This window comes from Amblyomma maculatum, chromosome 10 (genome assembly GCF_055883805.1).
Source record: "Amblyomma maculatum isolate TAMU_Amacu chromosome 10, ASM5588380v1, whole genome shotgun sequence".
Lineage (NCBI taxonomy): Eukaryota > Metazoa > Arthropoda > Arachnida > Ixodida > Ixodidae > Amblyomma > Amblyomma maculatum.
The window spans coordinates 10,933,548-10,949,854 of NC_139353.1; the positions used below are offsets into that span (position 1 = coordinate 10,933,548).

The 16,307-nt window shown below is 46.2% G+C and overlaps 1 protein-coding gene across 1 annotated transcript in view; it reads right to left on the reverse strand.

Annotated features, from left to right (window-relative positions):
• Window positions 1–4,161: 4,161 nt before the first annotated feature.
• LOC146175585 (protein Skeletor, isoforms B/C-like) overlaps window positions 4,162–16,307 on the reverse strand; it is a 32,536-nt gene continuing 20,390 nt past the window's right edge. The window contains exons 11-16 of the mRNA XM_084580829.1: window positions 14,890–15,009; window positions 13,478–13,684; window positions 9,473–9,666; window positions 8,334–8,394; window positions 7,219–7,379; window positions 4,162–4,347 (exon numbers count right to left, since the gene is read on the reverse strand). Coding sequence (XP_084436955.1) covers window positions 4,162–4,347; window positions 7,219–7,379; window positions 8,334–8,394; window positions 9,473–9,666; window positions 13,478–13,684; window positions 14,890–15,009 — 929 coding nt within the window. The remainder of the gene's footprint in view (window positions 4,348–7,218; window positions 7,380–8,333; window positions 8,395–9,472; window positions 9,667–13,477; window positions 13,685–14,889; window positions 15,010–16,307) is intronic.

Sequence of the window (16,307 nt, forward strand, 5' to 3'; positions counted from 1 at the left end):
ACCCCCGTATGCACATGCGTGCACAGCAGGAGGAGGGGGGGGCTTTAATTTTCTAATGGGGATGCCAAGTTCGTTCCCATAATTCACTCTGTCGGGCCGCCAGTGCCTTCGTTTTTAAAGATATGCAGGGTTATGGCCATGCAGATTTTTTTTTTTTACTATACTGACGATCGAGGACTTATGTTGTTGCGTTTCAAGCCACCTTCTGCTTCGGAAAGCCTGGGACTCGATTAAGGAACGGTTGTGAGAAGCGCGTCGTCGAGTAATTTCCAATCCTGCATCAATGTCGACGCTGTTTTCTTTCTTAAGCGCAGAATCTTTTGTATGTGTTGCTATTCCGTCCCATCAAAATAAATGTTCTGTAACCGTTCAACTTCGCGCTGTGTCTTGACATCTTGACAGTAGGGGCCATCATAGAGGTCTCCGGGAGGGGGAGGGGGGAGGGGGGCTATGCCCGGATGCTTGACGTAGATACTTAGCAATATTTATCAATGGGGTCTTGCAGGCAAATACATTCCGCTCTTGAGTACCGTCGGTGGTGGCTGTCGTAGTAATTAGTACCCTAATTAATAGAAATAACATAGTAAGTTTAATAACTACCATATTTAAGTGTCTCGTTGCAACTACAAATCTGGAGCTGGCCGCTAGACAGACCTCCGAGAACGCGATTCGCTTTTAAGGCTGCGTGCCACTGAATTCAGGATCCTCCGAGTGCTCAGTGATCTAAGACATTTGCGGGTGGGCCTCAAGCAAGCTCTGCATATTTTTCTATAGTGTCTATATTTCTTTTTTATACCTACCTTTTCCTTTCTTTCGATCGCTCACCTCTTTGATTTCCTCTACCCCTTCCTCGCTATCCCTTTATTTCCGCCGCCCCAGTTCAGGTGCTTCAGATATCAGATAGCAGATACCAGGGCTGGCAAACATCTTTTCCTTTCTTTTGTATATAAATAAAATAACCACTACCACCACCAAGCGGTCGAACAGCACATGCAGCAACAGCAGGCGCACGTGTCTGGGCAGAGCAAGTGCAGCGTGCCTTTTATTAAAGCAGCGGTGATACACTGTGAAAAGCCCACCCACCTCATTAGCGATTACTGAAATGTTTTCCTTTAATTGCCAATAGCAGTGCGGGTAACGTACTTGTATTTCTTGTTTGGAAGCCCAACCTAATACACAGGGTGTACAAACTAAGATGGACCATTACTAAGAAAACAACAAGCGGAGCGCTCTTTCCAACAGAAATGGAGTTTTCCCAGGAATCATGTACACAGTGGCATTTTTTCGTTCGCCTACTTGAAATAGTCGTCATTAAATAACAAAGTTTTCGAATATAGCTGTACACGTTCAAGAGTGAACAAGAAATTTGTCGTGCACCCTTTGATTAATCTTTACTCCACCTTGGGCGTGCAACTCACCCCTTCTCTTGCCCTTATGCACTATACTCGGATCAGTCTTCGCAGCTTCAGTCAGCATCGCATGCAGGTGGCCACACCAGACCCACCTTTTACGAGAAAAACCCATCTCACCCGAAGTCAAGAAGTCTTTTTGAACAAGCTCATTGCCCATGCGGGATACACGCCACGTATTATGGCCCGCTGGCGTCAGTATACAGAGAAAATGATTACGTGCCCCCACTGTACGACTCTAACTCGCGGCGGCATATCTTATCTACTCTGGGATTGCCCTGCTTTTTCTACTGGACGCTCCGAGATCAAACCCTACCGCCTGATCTACCGTTCCCTTCTAGAAACTGATGCTAACACACAGATGATATTTGCTAAGTATGGCTCGCTTAGTGGCCTGGTTAGAGCAATGTGATTTGAGTGACGACCTAAACAATGAAGATTCTGTCTACTCTCCTTTATCCCCATCCATGGCCATGAGCCTTCCCATTCAATAAAAGACATTCAATCGATCAACCACGAAAATAGTCCAGCTCAGGTGTTTTCGACGAGCTAGCCTTAGCGTAACCCCTTTTTATCCGGCAAAAATAAAAACCCGCGAAGTTTAAAAAATACCACGTGTCAGTGCGCTCCGCGCACCCAAGTGCGGCATCGTTACGGCACTAACGAACGCGACTGGGTGAAGGGCAGCCATATATGTGCCTTCTGCGATGCCCACATCATCAGATATTAAGGTGAAAGGCTCATGCTGTCGTGGACAAAATGTGTCCCGCTTTTGCGGCAGCTCTGATTGGCCGAGGCGGGATGACGTCATAGAGGTATTGACCAATCTTAGAGCACTCAGTATGCGCAAACGCGTGCCTATTATGACCATATATCAATCAATGATCAATTACTAATCAATGACGAATTAATTAAATAATTACTAAATAATGACTGATTAAGCAAATAACTAAATACATAATGACTAATCAGTTCAGTAATTAACCAGTTACATACTTATTGTCTAATAATTGTCTAATAGTTACTCAATAATTCAATATCTTGACTGATTATTGCTTAGTGCCAGTTGTGTAGCAGAATGCGGCACGCAGGCTTTCGCCTTTCACTACTTTGGTCCGTTAAAGAACCCCAGGTGGTCGAAATTTCCGGAGACCTCCACTACGGCGTCTCTCATAGCCTAAGCCTAAGTCGCTTTGGGACGTTAAACCCCACAAACCAACCACTACTTTGGTCGCTCGTAATTTTTTGGCGTTCTTGCTTGCTCGGAGATAACCGCTAGCGGCCGACACGCTGGAAAAGCGCGCTGTCAGCGTTCTTTAACGATCACCTCGCGACCAGGATCAAAGGGAATATTTTTCCTAAAGAGCGCAGTATTAAAGGGCGAATTCCGCAGCCTTTTAACAAGTTCTGGATGAGATCAGTGTAACCGCGGCACGTACAGGCGAACGGAGCCTGCTTTCGCGTCGCATTTCGTAATCTTCACGTGATTTCATTTTTTTTTTCGAATAAAATGGGCTACTAAGGGTACACCTAGTCGAAAAAAAAAAATTCCTGCGTCCGGATTACTTTTCTGGCGCTCGACAACTTTCACATCTGAGCGCTTAGAGCGATAAGTCAATTAGCCAATATCAGCTAATTAATCAAGTAGGCGGAGCGAAAGAAATAGCAGCGCGTACTTTACACGATTCCTGTAGAAGCTCAAATGGGAGGAACGCTTAGATTATTTTTGACTCTTGGTCCATTCTCATGGGGCGCCCTGTATAGGTTCCTTTGAGTTGACCTCAACGACAATAATAACTCTGAGAATTCGTACTTTTCTTTGTACAAGAGGGGTGTGGGCCGTGTTTGAGTCCATGGTTGCGAGATCGGACCGGTGGGACAGTATTTTTGTGTTGTAATCCATTAAGACTAATTGATTTGTATTCAGTCTTATATAGCGTTGATGAACAAATACGCATTTTTCACGTGTCAAAACACCTAGACAGTGCAGCGTGGCATTAAGGGACACGTCTAAATAGACGTGTCCAATTCTGGTATAATGGTATAATATTATACGATTGAGCGCCTGGCAGTTTCTCAACCTCTACCAAAACCTCTATGCAAATAGGCTCCACTGAACCGAGTCCAGGCCAACGAGTTCGGACTCGTGAGGTACCCTAAATAGGCCATATAATCGGGCCGATCCGAGGTTTCGCTTCCCTCGCACCCGTATAGATAGAAGCAAGCGCATGACCTCCACTCTTTGCAAAGCGCTGCAGCCGACAGGTGATAGTCAGCGGTAAAGGAGCATGCAAATTAATCTTGGTCGGCTGCTCTTTCTGAGCACGCCCATTTTTTCTCTATATGGCACGCTCTTGGTGCCACCCATTCTCGTCTTCTGTTGGTGTAGCGCTTTGCAAAGAGTGGAGGCCACGCGCTTCCGTGTTCCCTTAATATTGTTTTTAGCTGTACATCGCCTCTGATTACCTACGGCAATGTGTCCCTTCAACAGCTACTTTGAAGAAGCCCACAGTCTCTCAGAGTACTAATCACTGAGTGGAAAGCATCGACCTGTCTGGGCACGTCAGTCAATTCCTCATTCGGAGCCGTTCTCTGGAATCGTTCTCTTCCAATTCACACAAGACAATGAACAATGCGGCTGGCAAAAAAAGAAGAAAATAATCACACACAAAAAAAAACGCGCCAAAAATTAAAAAAGCGAGCAGGAAGTCACTATAATTGAAAAACAATGCGTAATGAGGCTGGTGGTGTGTCAAGGCAGCCGCGTGAGGAGGTAGCCGAGTATCAGAAGCAGCGGAGACACCGACGAGGCTCTCTTTGCCGTGTCCGGCTCTTTTTTCTTTTTCTTGTCATCTTCCGCATGCGGGTTGAGCGGCTTGTCCTCCTCGCCAGGGTTGGTCACCGATATCTTCCAGCCGAGGTAATTGTGCGTGAAACACTGCACGGCGCAGGTAAGGCGAGAAAGGCAACATCATGTCAACACTCTGTAAGGCATATGCGAATAAAGGCATATAAAGCGACACTGGAGCTACCCCCCATTGCACTTCTACGGAAAGATTTCTTAAACTGGGGGTCTACAATAAGACCACGGAACTATGCGAGGCACATATAATAACACAGTTAAGGACGCTGGCCCCCACATTCACGGGATGGAAGATCTTGGAAAATCTAGGACTACGTACAAGATACAATTACGGAACGAAACGCACAAGTAAAACTGCCGACCGAAGTGAGGAACGCACTCCCTTAAACCGCTACCAAAAACATGCCCCCTGCTTTTCATGATGGTAGGAGAAGAGCAAGAGAAAAGGCCCTTGAGACCAAGCTAGAAGGCTCTGATTGCACTATTGATGTAGACGCGGCGGAATACGAAGGAGGAAACTCTCTTGCGGTCGTAGGAGTGAACGACTCGGTTCAAACGTTAATGGCAGGTTCGATAAAAACAAACAACTCAGGGACGGCGACGGTCAGCAGCAAAGCTGTTACCATAATAAGCGACTCCAAAGCCGCTATAACCAATTTTGCGAGCGGCATGATCCCCAAGAAGACAGAGCAAATTTTCAGATATCAAGACTGGAACCCAAAAGACGTGAAAACAATATGGATTTCGGCGCACTCGGGAAACAGGGGAAACGAGTTGGCACAAATATAGCTAGAGGTTATGTTAGCCGAGTAGTGAGCCAGGTTCATTCCCTCAATTTCTCGAGAGATGTAATCATATAATTTCATGACTATACTAATCACTTTAAGCTAGAAAGGCGGATATATCCTCCACCAGACAAGAAACTTGACAAAAAGCAGGAAGTAATCTGACGTCGCGGCTCCAGGCGCGAGCCTTCTTTAGTCCGTCTAATTTAGCACTCGCCCCCACCAATACAATTCAGCTTGTAAAGAACGCAGCGAGATAGCCGGGTGCGATCACATATTATGGAGATGCAAAAAAGCACCGCTACCGGCGGACTTCCCTTTCCTTCTCTAGAGTGGTGGGAGGCTATGTTGGCCAGCTAAGACCCGTTGACGCCAGTTCGGGCTACTGAGTGGGCTCATAAGACCGCCGAGAGCCACCGACTCGATGCCACCAAAGCGTAGGGGTCATATATCGTTCAAGGTTCATAATAAATGCTTTCCAATAAAAAAAAATGGTGGTGGCTTAGCTTGGTTAAGCCTGGATATCAGAAGCGAAAAGCTTCGACGATGCCATGGCTTATCTTGTGGTTCCCTGGCATAGTTGTGGCTTACGTTGTTGTTCACGGTTGCACCTTAAAGATCTCTATTGTGAAAAACTGCGCCGAAATAAACACACCACAAGACAGAGGACGGGACAAAGGCGCTTTTCTTCTAGCGCCTTTGTCCCGTCCTCTGTCTTGTGGTGTGTTTATTTCGGCGCAGTTTTTCACAATAGAAATATGAACCAACTAGCCCAAGAAACGGTATTAATGCACCTTAAAGATATTCAATGACTTATCAACACGGAGAAACATTGATTAGAGCTGTACATAACATAAGATTAAACTTTATTCCTATTCCACATCATCATCACCGTTACGCTTCTGTATAGACATAAACACAGCCCGGTGAAAGCGCGCGGCACCGGCTAAAGGTCAACCGGCGGAGTCGCGGCGGCGGCTCCGACCACCTGCGCCTCTCCTGTGACGTCACGTGGTTTGCGCATGCGCAGCTGTGGCTTTTATTGCGAAAGCAATACTACGCCAGGTCTAACTGCTCGTCGCTGTGTGCTGTGTCCGTGCCCATGACCGTGGTCCCCTGGCAGGAGCTGCCAACTTGGGTCTCTCGTTTCACATGGGACGGTTATGTCAGACTCAGCCTGCCAGGATCCTTGCATTCACGTTACTCCTGTAGGCCACTAAGGCACGTTCATACGGTTTGGTTAAAGCAGGGCTTTATATGTGTTTCTAACGACGGATCATACGCGAGACTCGAAGACTAGCCTATAGTGAAGCCTTTCGCTTCAATAATTCGTTTATGAAGAAAAGAAAGACACAGCATCTGTCACGCACTATCCTGCAAGTGCTAGGTTGTATGGTACACTGTCGATCCTGAGTTTCTTTCTTCTCTGTCTTCTCTTCTGTCCGCACGAGGCAGCGGAGGTGGCTCAGCTACAGAGCCAGTAGCAGGCCCGTGCATTTTCTTTTCCTTCTTCCTACAGCCACAACAGCACTGTCGCTCCTGTCGCGTGGCGTTCCTTGGCGCGCGTTCGTTTCAGTGCACATTTAAGTGTGGGATTAGCGGAACGGCGCGCGGTGTTCTCATAGCCACGTGACATTCTGATACTAAAGCCCCTGAATAAATCAAGAGCTCTAACTGACTGACGCAAGCCAGAAGCGCCTCAGAGGCTAAACGCACGAACTTTCTATGTTTTTTTATTTCGCCATCGCTCTCCCAATGACGTCATCGTGACGCTGCCCTTTCCCATAAGCTTTCTTTGTTGCTAGGAGGCGCCATGATGCCAGCGGTGCCGATCTCCATGGCAGTTGCGCTAGAATAACGTCACACGAGTGAATCCATTTTGCCATGTTGTCCTGGAGACAGCAGGAACGTTAGACAAGGATAACTAGGTATGTTTCTCGCGCGCCCGGTGTGGCTTAGTAGATTAACGCGCTCTGCTGATGATCAGAGGGATAAAAGTTTGTGGAGATTTTTTTCCCGTAAAAGTTAAACAAAACCCCTCCTTCATTTGATTTGACAGGTTGAGTGCGGCACTTTCTGCGGACGGACGCACACTCATGAGCTTTTAAGGCTTCCGCCTTAAAAGGTACAGAGGGCAAAGGCAATGCACTGCGCTACACACCTGGTAGTAGATGAGGTTTGGCGTATCCTTATCGGGGGTCCAGGTAAACTCTCCCGATGGACCGGATTCACATTGGAGCTTCAGAGTTTTCTTGTATTCCTCCGGAGTCTTGGCGTCCTTACTTCCAGCGCCCTCCTCATACCGGCAGTAGCGGCCGACTCCTAGCACGCGCCGCGTAAAAGAGGCGTTCATTTATGTGCCCGGCAATTGACTAAATCGATATCTAGCCTAATCCGACATAGCGAACAGGATGGTAACGTCCAGATGTGCCCCGGGCCATTGTCAAATTTGATTTTAGCCGATTTGAATTAAAATCGTATATGGTACCTAAATTATCGTTAATAAACAATTTAAGCAACACCTACGCGTCTTCCTACATTTGTAGGTAACTCAGAGCTAACACTCGATATCCTGGCTCGTCAGCGTTGAACCACTACTGATTCTCTCGATACACATTTGTGAAATGGAGAGCGCTTAACAATTAACCTGGTGGTACAAATGTGATGCTGACCTACATAGAAGCAGGCAGGTAGAATTTAAAACACCTAGCTGCGCTGCGATGTCAGACCACAAGGTAGTCAAAATTATTAATGAGACAACATTGCGATTTCAATTATGCTAAACAAATCGATATGAGAGACGAAATTGACTGGTCGAGATAGAGCTGACGTCACAGAGGCTAGGTGACCACGAATGACCAATCACAGGGCACCACCCACGGAGGATAAATTCGAGCCCCTTTGGCCCACCCAAAATAACTCGGTTTCCTGCCTCAGCCAGCCATAGGTGGAGTGCCGCTGATGTGCTGGCAACCGAAGTAATCGAACTAACGCCGATACGCAGAGGAAATGCAGCTAAACTAAAAACTCGGATGCTATCGAATTCCCTTTTAAGAAGTGTTAAGTGTCTTGGTCGATTTCCCGAAACCCTTCACTGCGGCTCCTCTCTTTTTACTTGTCGTTCAGTACCACCTTAAGCTTTTACCTGACGGTTCGGCTGAGGTGTCTATCGATATGTACTACTGTATCTTCCGTTTCCTTACAATTTATTAATTTTTCTCCACCATAATTCCAGTGTTAACTTTCGCAACTGTCATCCAAGAAACGAGTGCTCACCGAGGGTGAGGTTAAGCTTGTTTGTGGCGTCCAGTACCACTCCGGCATACAGCTGGTGTCCCTGGTATATCAATAAAAGAAAAAAAAAATACGTGCAGGCGTACTTTTAGAGTACAACAAAAACAGCCGGGCATACTTCAATGAAACAAAAGCGAAGACAGACAAAACTCAGCTCGCGTTAAGGTTAGGGCAATTCAGGCTAATCCAAACATGGTTTAGGTTATACAGTTCTGGATCGGCCTGCAGGATTGTAGAGGTATTTAAGACTGCACAATTGAAGCTACACATTCGGTCAAATGCGTAGATTTGCTGTTCATAGCATGACAAGTCTTAGAGTTCAAAATTTATTTCAACCATCAGGGCTTTTGTCATATGCGAACACTGTTCACCCTTACCATTCTTTTCTTTAAGATGCCTTTTTTTATGAAACGAGACGTACACTTTTTACCGCATATTTTCCTTACCCACGAATAATTTAGGTGGTATTTGGTGCTCAAAAATTTGTCTACACCCTCTTCATTGTTATACGGCTGCCGCAGTCGAAACTGAATCCTCGACATGTGCCTCATGTATCCGCGTGAAAAGTCATCACGACAAAGACACAATGCGAGTCGTAACACGCAAAGAAAACGCAAGAGCACGCAACAAAGCAGTCCCGCGCCTCTTTCTTACGTTTCCTTTTGAACTCTCCTCTTCCTGTGCAAAGTGCGCGCCTCTGCAATCCTATAACGGACATAATACACGCGTCTCGAGTGAAGACCTGCTTCTGCTAGAAAGGTGGCGCAGTGGTTACGGCGCTCGACTACTGTTCCCAAGGATGCGGGATCGAATCCCGGCCTCGGTGGCCGCTTTTCGATGGAGGCCAAAAGCAAGGCTCCCGTGTGCTGTGCGATGTCAGTGCACGTAAAAGAACCCCAGGTGGTGGAAATTTCCGGAGCCCTCCACTACGGCGTCTCTCATAGCCTGAGTCGCTTTGGGACGTTAAACCCCACAAACCAAAACCAACATCTCTGAGTGAGAACCGGATAAGTTCCTGATCGTTAGGGAGAAAACGGTGGAGAGAGGTACTGACTGGCTGCTACTTCGAGAGTATTAACCGCTGTGGTAACCCTTGTTGGCTTAGAATATCGGTAACTTACCGGTTTGCCCAGTTTCGCCACCTCTTCCTTTGAGCCACCGCCAGTGGGGCTGTCGGTGATGTAGAAAGGGTGGTACCTGGATGGGTTTTGGTCGTTATTGCCCCCTTCGACGATAAACTTGTATGTCTTCCCACGCTCCACGTGAAGAATGGGGATGAGCTCGTCGTTGATCCACCAGGCAATGCCCCACCCGGCTCCACCTGAACACCGGGGGAATTTACGAATTGCACAATGCAGCACGCGAGGATCAAGATTTTCGAAATCAAGAAGAATGACGCTTTCGCATACTCCCGGTAGGGCACGCACATCCATAAAATCTCATAACGGCTACGATATATACACGCATACAGTATGCTAAACTCAGCCAGAGCTTCCTCTATTTTTCAGCGCCAGCCAAATATTGTTCTTGTTCTTACTGGATATTCCTCTAGGGGGGGGGGGGGGGATACATGATACCTGGTTGGTCTAAAGTCGTCTGCTAACCTCTCTTCATACACTTCCCTGTCGCTGTTCAACGTCACCGGGCGAGAAGTACTAGAGTCACTCGATAATTTTCAAATTATCGAGTGACTCTAAAAAGCCAATCCGAGTAGAGCCACACGACGGAAAGCGGGAGAATCCAAACAGCGGTCAGCAGCCTTAGAGATCGGTAACTGAACCCGCTCCTAAGAGTTACTGTATATGCGTGGTACCAAAGGTATGCTAGTATATACAGCAACTCTGACTGCTCCGAGTAGCGTCTCATATTGGCAACTGAACTGAACTAATGCACCTAAAAAGCTCCTAATGCAGTCGAAGCGTGCGTCGTAGCTGGTGCTGAAAAAAAAAAAAAGGATGCGCTGGTTCAAGAAAAACTGTGCTGCAGGTACGCGGTGTGAAGCTTTTTGCGTCTTCACGTGGCATTTACTAAGGTAGATTTTGCTAGAATCAAGACTGCGTACACGACCTCATAAGATTCTTGTGCAAATCTATGGTGCTGCTGGTTCCTCTTTTTCCCAGTTTCCACCACCACTGCCACCTGCGTTTCCGCAGCCGCGGAAAAACTTTCACCTATTTGTCGAGGAAAATATAGAATTCGAAGATTTCGCTGACAGATTAGTTTGGCTTTATCTAGTTGATTAAAATTGCGAAAATGTTTACGAGTAAGAAAAGAACATCACCTGACTCATCTTCGTGGGATACATCAACCGTGACTCGACGAATGGGATAAAGAGGAAAGTGAAAGATGAAATGAAGACAAACAAAACCGGAGGATAACCATCATTTCCTTGCTTCGCACATTCCCGTTTTCATATTATAGCCACAACACGAACGCAATGCGTCAATATGTGGAAACAGCAATAGTGCAACTGATCACAACCTGAGCCCTAGTTTCTCGAGGAAGCATCATTGTTACAAAATAACGCATCACTATCATAAGCCTGTTTCCACACACTGCATCCCCTCCCATATCCCTCTCGTTTTAACCCTAGTCCAGGCCGGCTGCAGTCACTTTAACACCCCAAACGTTTTCCTCTCATACGTCAACCTGACTTTATATCACCCTTCGCTATGCTTGCGTTATCTTGGAATCCAATTCGTTACCTTTAGTGACCATCGGTTATCTTGACTTCGTATTACATGTCATTCTCATGTCCATTTCTTCATGATTTAGACTAGAATGATAGTAACTCGCATTTGTTAGCGGAATAAGACTGATCTCTTCACAGGCTAATGCAGGTATCTTCAATCATATTAAAAACGCCATAGTCAAGACAAACACAATTAAATCTCGCGATAGAGTGGCGGCCATCAAGTACTGACGCTCTTAATTTCACGCCATTCCTATGTTTCCTTATGCCTGACGGCAAGAAGCATATCACGCAAAGCGCATGTGTCTGTGGCGATACAACACTGGCTCGTTCGAACCATCGCATGCATATACACTCACAACTAATACGAGAGCGAACAGCTTTAGTCAAGCTTGAACAGGATAAATAAATTTTTCACGCTGCGATGGTCACTTACAGTCCAATCTAACCAACGGTGCAAGGTAAGGGAAACCAGCACTTATAAGACATAACTTTACAAAACCACGGTTACATAAGCGTGATACCTTCAAGGGTACGGCGCCGTATTCATATACTGTTAACGCTCCCCTTGTGGACCTTCGTTCACACACATGGCCTTTACTACTGGCTTAATGACTGATATCTGAGCTTGCACCTCCGTTACCTCACACACAGCACAGAGACGTAAGTTAAAGACTACCCGAAATAGATGTAAAGCCTTGCTTTAATCAAGCTCTTCGAACCAGCGTGTGCTACCTCATCATCTTGACGTGTCTGGCTCAGTTTCCACTCAAGTTTGATTCCCAGCTCACAACAGCCGCCCCATTTGGGAGATCTCAACTCGTGTCAACGTCACGTGATCTCGTGAACTCATAAAAATAAACCAATCATCGATCGGCCTTATATCACAAATTGACTACCGCCCTCCTTAGGCAAGTTCGCACTTTGCTAGCTCACTAATTCCTTATTTAATACCTCTATTATTTCACATACATTTAACTTTTCATCAATCGTATACGCTACTGCGTTGTATATAAAAGGCCATTCGACATAGGTATAGAGCCCCGCTTTACACAAGCCACGCCAACGCACTTGGTTCTTGCGTGTCTGACTGAGGATGCTAGGGTTCCGGAGAGTTAGATTCCCAATTCCCTTTCTCATATCTCGAAAAGCTGCTTGAATTGGCAGCTCCCGCTTATTCGGCCATATCATGAGGTCTCGTGAAGTCACAGAACCCGACGAATAGTCAGTGCCCTGCCATTTCGCCTGTCAATTACCGTTTGCCTAAGTCATCCTCATGACTTTCGATCACATCGCAACCGCCGACAACACCCATGCCGACAGAGAAGTGAATGAAATCAGCTTATTGATGTTTGGCTAGATGAGATGATCCCGAAGCATCAAAACTGTTGAGCTTTTGTTTCTGATGGTTTGCTGCTTGTTGAGAGAAGTTTTTCTTTTTTTTTTTTTTTATTGCAGCGGGTTACTTTTTGTCACGGAAGAATTCAATGTGGCGTAATTGCAAACTTATGTTCCAACTGACTATGACTAAGCCTTGTTAGGAAAATTTGGTTTGGTTTCTTCTATCGGGTTTAACGTCCCAAAACGACTCAAGCTATGAAAGACGCCGTAGTGGAGGACTACGGAAATTCCGACCGCCCGGGGTTCCTTAACGTGCACCAGCATCGCAAAGCACACGGCCGCCTTGCTTTTCGCCTCCATTGAAACGAAAAGCGGCCGCCGCGGCAGGGATTCCATCCCGCATCACAAGGAACAGAAGTCGAGTGCCCTAACCACCCCACCACTGTGATGGGATTTGGGAAAAATTGGCCCAGCGTTTATATCTGCGTAACAACATATAAAACGGTGCGGATTTTTAAAATGGGATGTAGAAATCGGGCTTGTAACTGGATGTGTTTTTAGGGTGGACGTCTGGCGTGAGAGACATGCGAGGTTGGTCTGTTTTGGTTCGGTTTAAGGGGTTTAGCATCCCAAAGCGACTCAGGCTATGAGAGACGTCGTAGTGGAGGACTTCGGAAATTTCGGCCATCTGGGGTTCTTTGACGTGCACTGACATCGCACAGCACATGGGCGTCACTCCGTTTCGCCTCCATCGAAACGCAGCCGCCGAACGTCGGGCTCGAACCCGGATGCTCTGGCACAGTATTAAACAATGCACCACTGCGGCGGGGCAGACATGCGAGGGAGAGAGATGGAAGGAGTAAAAGAAGGTGGTTGTGACGTCACAACTGCAAGTGCGGATTAATCAAAGACGCGTTTTTCTTAGCGTCGCGTAATCGTGACGTCACTACACTCTGACCAATCATCTTGACGCGTTGCACTTCATGGTGTCTTATAACGCCTTCTACTGAGGCCGAACACTTAAACCGTTTTCGGTAAAACTGTAGTGATGTCCATCGAACGGCACTAGACTACACCAGAACGCGGCATCCACACGTACCAGTGATCTTCTCGTAGCCGTGGACGCCAGCCGTGGGCCCGATGCGGGCGGTGAACGTGTCGATGTTGTACGACTTTAAAAGGTCGCGGCCACCGAACAACTGTTCGCCCCCAGTGGACGTTGACGGGGGTATTACCGCGCCGCCTAAATCCGGGCAATTGCGCTGCGGGCTCCGGTCAAACTGCAGCTTCACCACGGGGTCTGCGCAGCCAGTCAGAAAAAAGCGCAGTGATCGTACACGGAGACGGCACAACGTTTCCTCGCAAAGGCATAGCACAACAAAATGAAAATGCTGCGGTTCCTTTGCGGACCCTCGTGTGCGCACATGCATTTTGCTGCAAGATAGTTGAACGGCTAATCCCTTAATCTGTGCCTCTATTATCTCACAAATACTAATTGAGCAATGAAGCGATCTCCATCTGTAACTGTCTTCCAGAAGCGCTTGGAGATGCGTTCGCGTACGTTCTTTGTGTCAATAGTATGTAATGGTGCTGCCAAATGTAAACGAAAAACAACATTAAGAAAAATTTTTTAATTTAATCGCCCTCTTTTAATGCACTTCTGAATATAAAATTATGTACACTAATTGTCATTGCGCCCCTTCTAAATCTCAGCCTTTACACTTTGGATTGAACGAAATTAATTTCTTTTTGATAAAGGCACCTTCAAATTTACTTTTGACGGTAAAGCCTGTTATGACTTGTACAGGGAACGCTGTTTTATGTGTGCGTTTTAATTTGATTTATATTAAATATTACTCTTACCAGAGACGCAATTGTACAGAAATCTTGTAGATGTTGCTTTGGCTGTTTTCTTGAATCACAAACTAGTTTCGTGGTGCGGGGCAAAATGCATTGAAACGTGCAAAGAGTGCCAGTGGAAACCTCTGGGAAAGACAGGGCGATTTATTCTGAAGCCTAATTTGGAAAACCTGGGATAGCTTTACATTACTACAAGCAATTACTAGAGTATAGTGAAGTGACGGCGTAGATTGGCTACCAGGCCGCTGTGGGTACTATGTAAGTATGCAAACAGACGTGAGGGAAAAGGGGGGGGGGGGGGGGGGGGGGGTTCAAGCCATTAGCCTTTCATCTTGGAAAAAGAAAATTAGTGCACATGAATGAAAGACTAGGAAGAGTGGACACTAGCGCTATGAAAATATGTTGCAGAATAATGGGATGTTGGATGTAGCGCACCTTGGAGAAAGAAAAAAGAGCGTGTGTGCACTGACTTTTGTTTCCAAGATGAGCTACGCCCAATTCGCCTTTCATCAGCCCCCTTGTAATATTTTCTTTATATTTATATCCTCCGCACTTCGCGATCTACTCGAAATGACGCCATCCCGTGACGTAACTATCCGCCTCAGTCGCGTTCCTCGCTGAACAATGTTTCGTGTACGTACTTACCTCTAGTGACTATCATTGTGTGGTAGAGCACGGTTTCCGGATGATCCTTGTTAGTGGGGCCTTGAGCTGCAACTACAGCCACCGGACCCGTAGCCGGTATTGGCTTGTCTTTACTGTCAGCTGCGCGAAAGCAAGTCAAGCCTCAGACTAAGCCAAGAAGCTATGTTACTATCCGCACCAGAGCCCCTGTAATATAACGATTCCTATTTTATGTATGATTCAACTCCACCGTTACACAGTCCCACATGCCGGACAAAACATCCCACAAAAAATAGTGGAGACATGACCTACCTCGCAAGAATCGTTTTCCAAAGACAAACTACGATATGAATTAAGATGGGAGGGAAATGAAACGGATTATATAGTTCATGGTGACATTAGTCCGTTCGCAAACGTCGATTAGAACAGAGCACGCTAAATTATACGACTGCAGCACGCGTACTTTTGCTAAGGCACCAGTCATCTTGCAGCACAGTATCATCCATGGGAAATCAATATACGGGGATAAAGATGAAAGCCCGCGTGGGCGAACGAGGGTCAAGCAGCAAATAATGTGGGTATCGTCCTGTTTACAAAAATCGAATATTTGTGACACCATTTGTTTTAGCGAACTACAACAGGTAATGCTTTTTGGGGCATATATCGTGATGGGGCAAGATCATATCATGGCCTCATATCAGTTCTATTAGCTTCACCGCCTAAAAGTGACGTCGTGGGGGAAATTGAAACAGGATATCGAAGCTCATCCCCAAGCAAACTCAACGTCTACATCCAAACGTTGTTTCACAGCGTTGACAGCATGTGCGGAATGTCGTGTGATTGGTCCTCCTGTATGCAGGAAAAGTGACTGAAGACCGCCGTCATGAGAGGCGTCGCTTTCAGGGGTGCGGCGCGCAGTTTGATATATCGAATGATGAGCGAAATTGGGGTTTGTTATACTGCACTAATTTCCAATAATGTTTATGTAGGACTCTCAAGGGGAACGCATGCAGATAATTCAATATATCCGAGCTCGACAGTATGCGGCATAACATATGTGATGGTCGACTCACTTGGATCTTATAAAAATGGGTTGTACCTATAAAATCTGCATTTTGTTTTCATTTCGCAACAGACTGTACAAAATTTAAAATGTTCAAAAGGTTCTAAAACCGGAAAGTAAATATAGCGCGCACTGATGTTATGGATAATATTTTTGGTATCTGTAATGTCTCGGCATCATACGAGCTTGGCCTGGTTCTACAAAGATCCAGTTCCGGCCCCGTACAAATCCGACCATCTATTTACGCACGACATTCCGTAAAAGCCCAAAGCAGTTCGTGAAAGTTCGTCGATTTGCTTTTCTATTTCAAAAATATTGAATACTTCATTTTTGTACAAACAAGCTGTTGCAGAATCAACACATTCTGCGGCCTCTC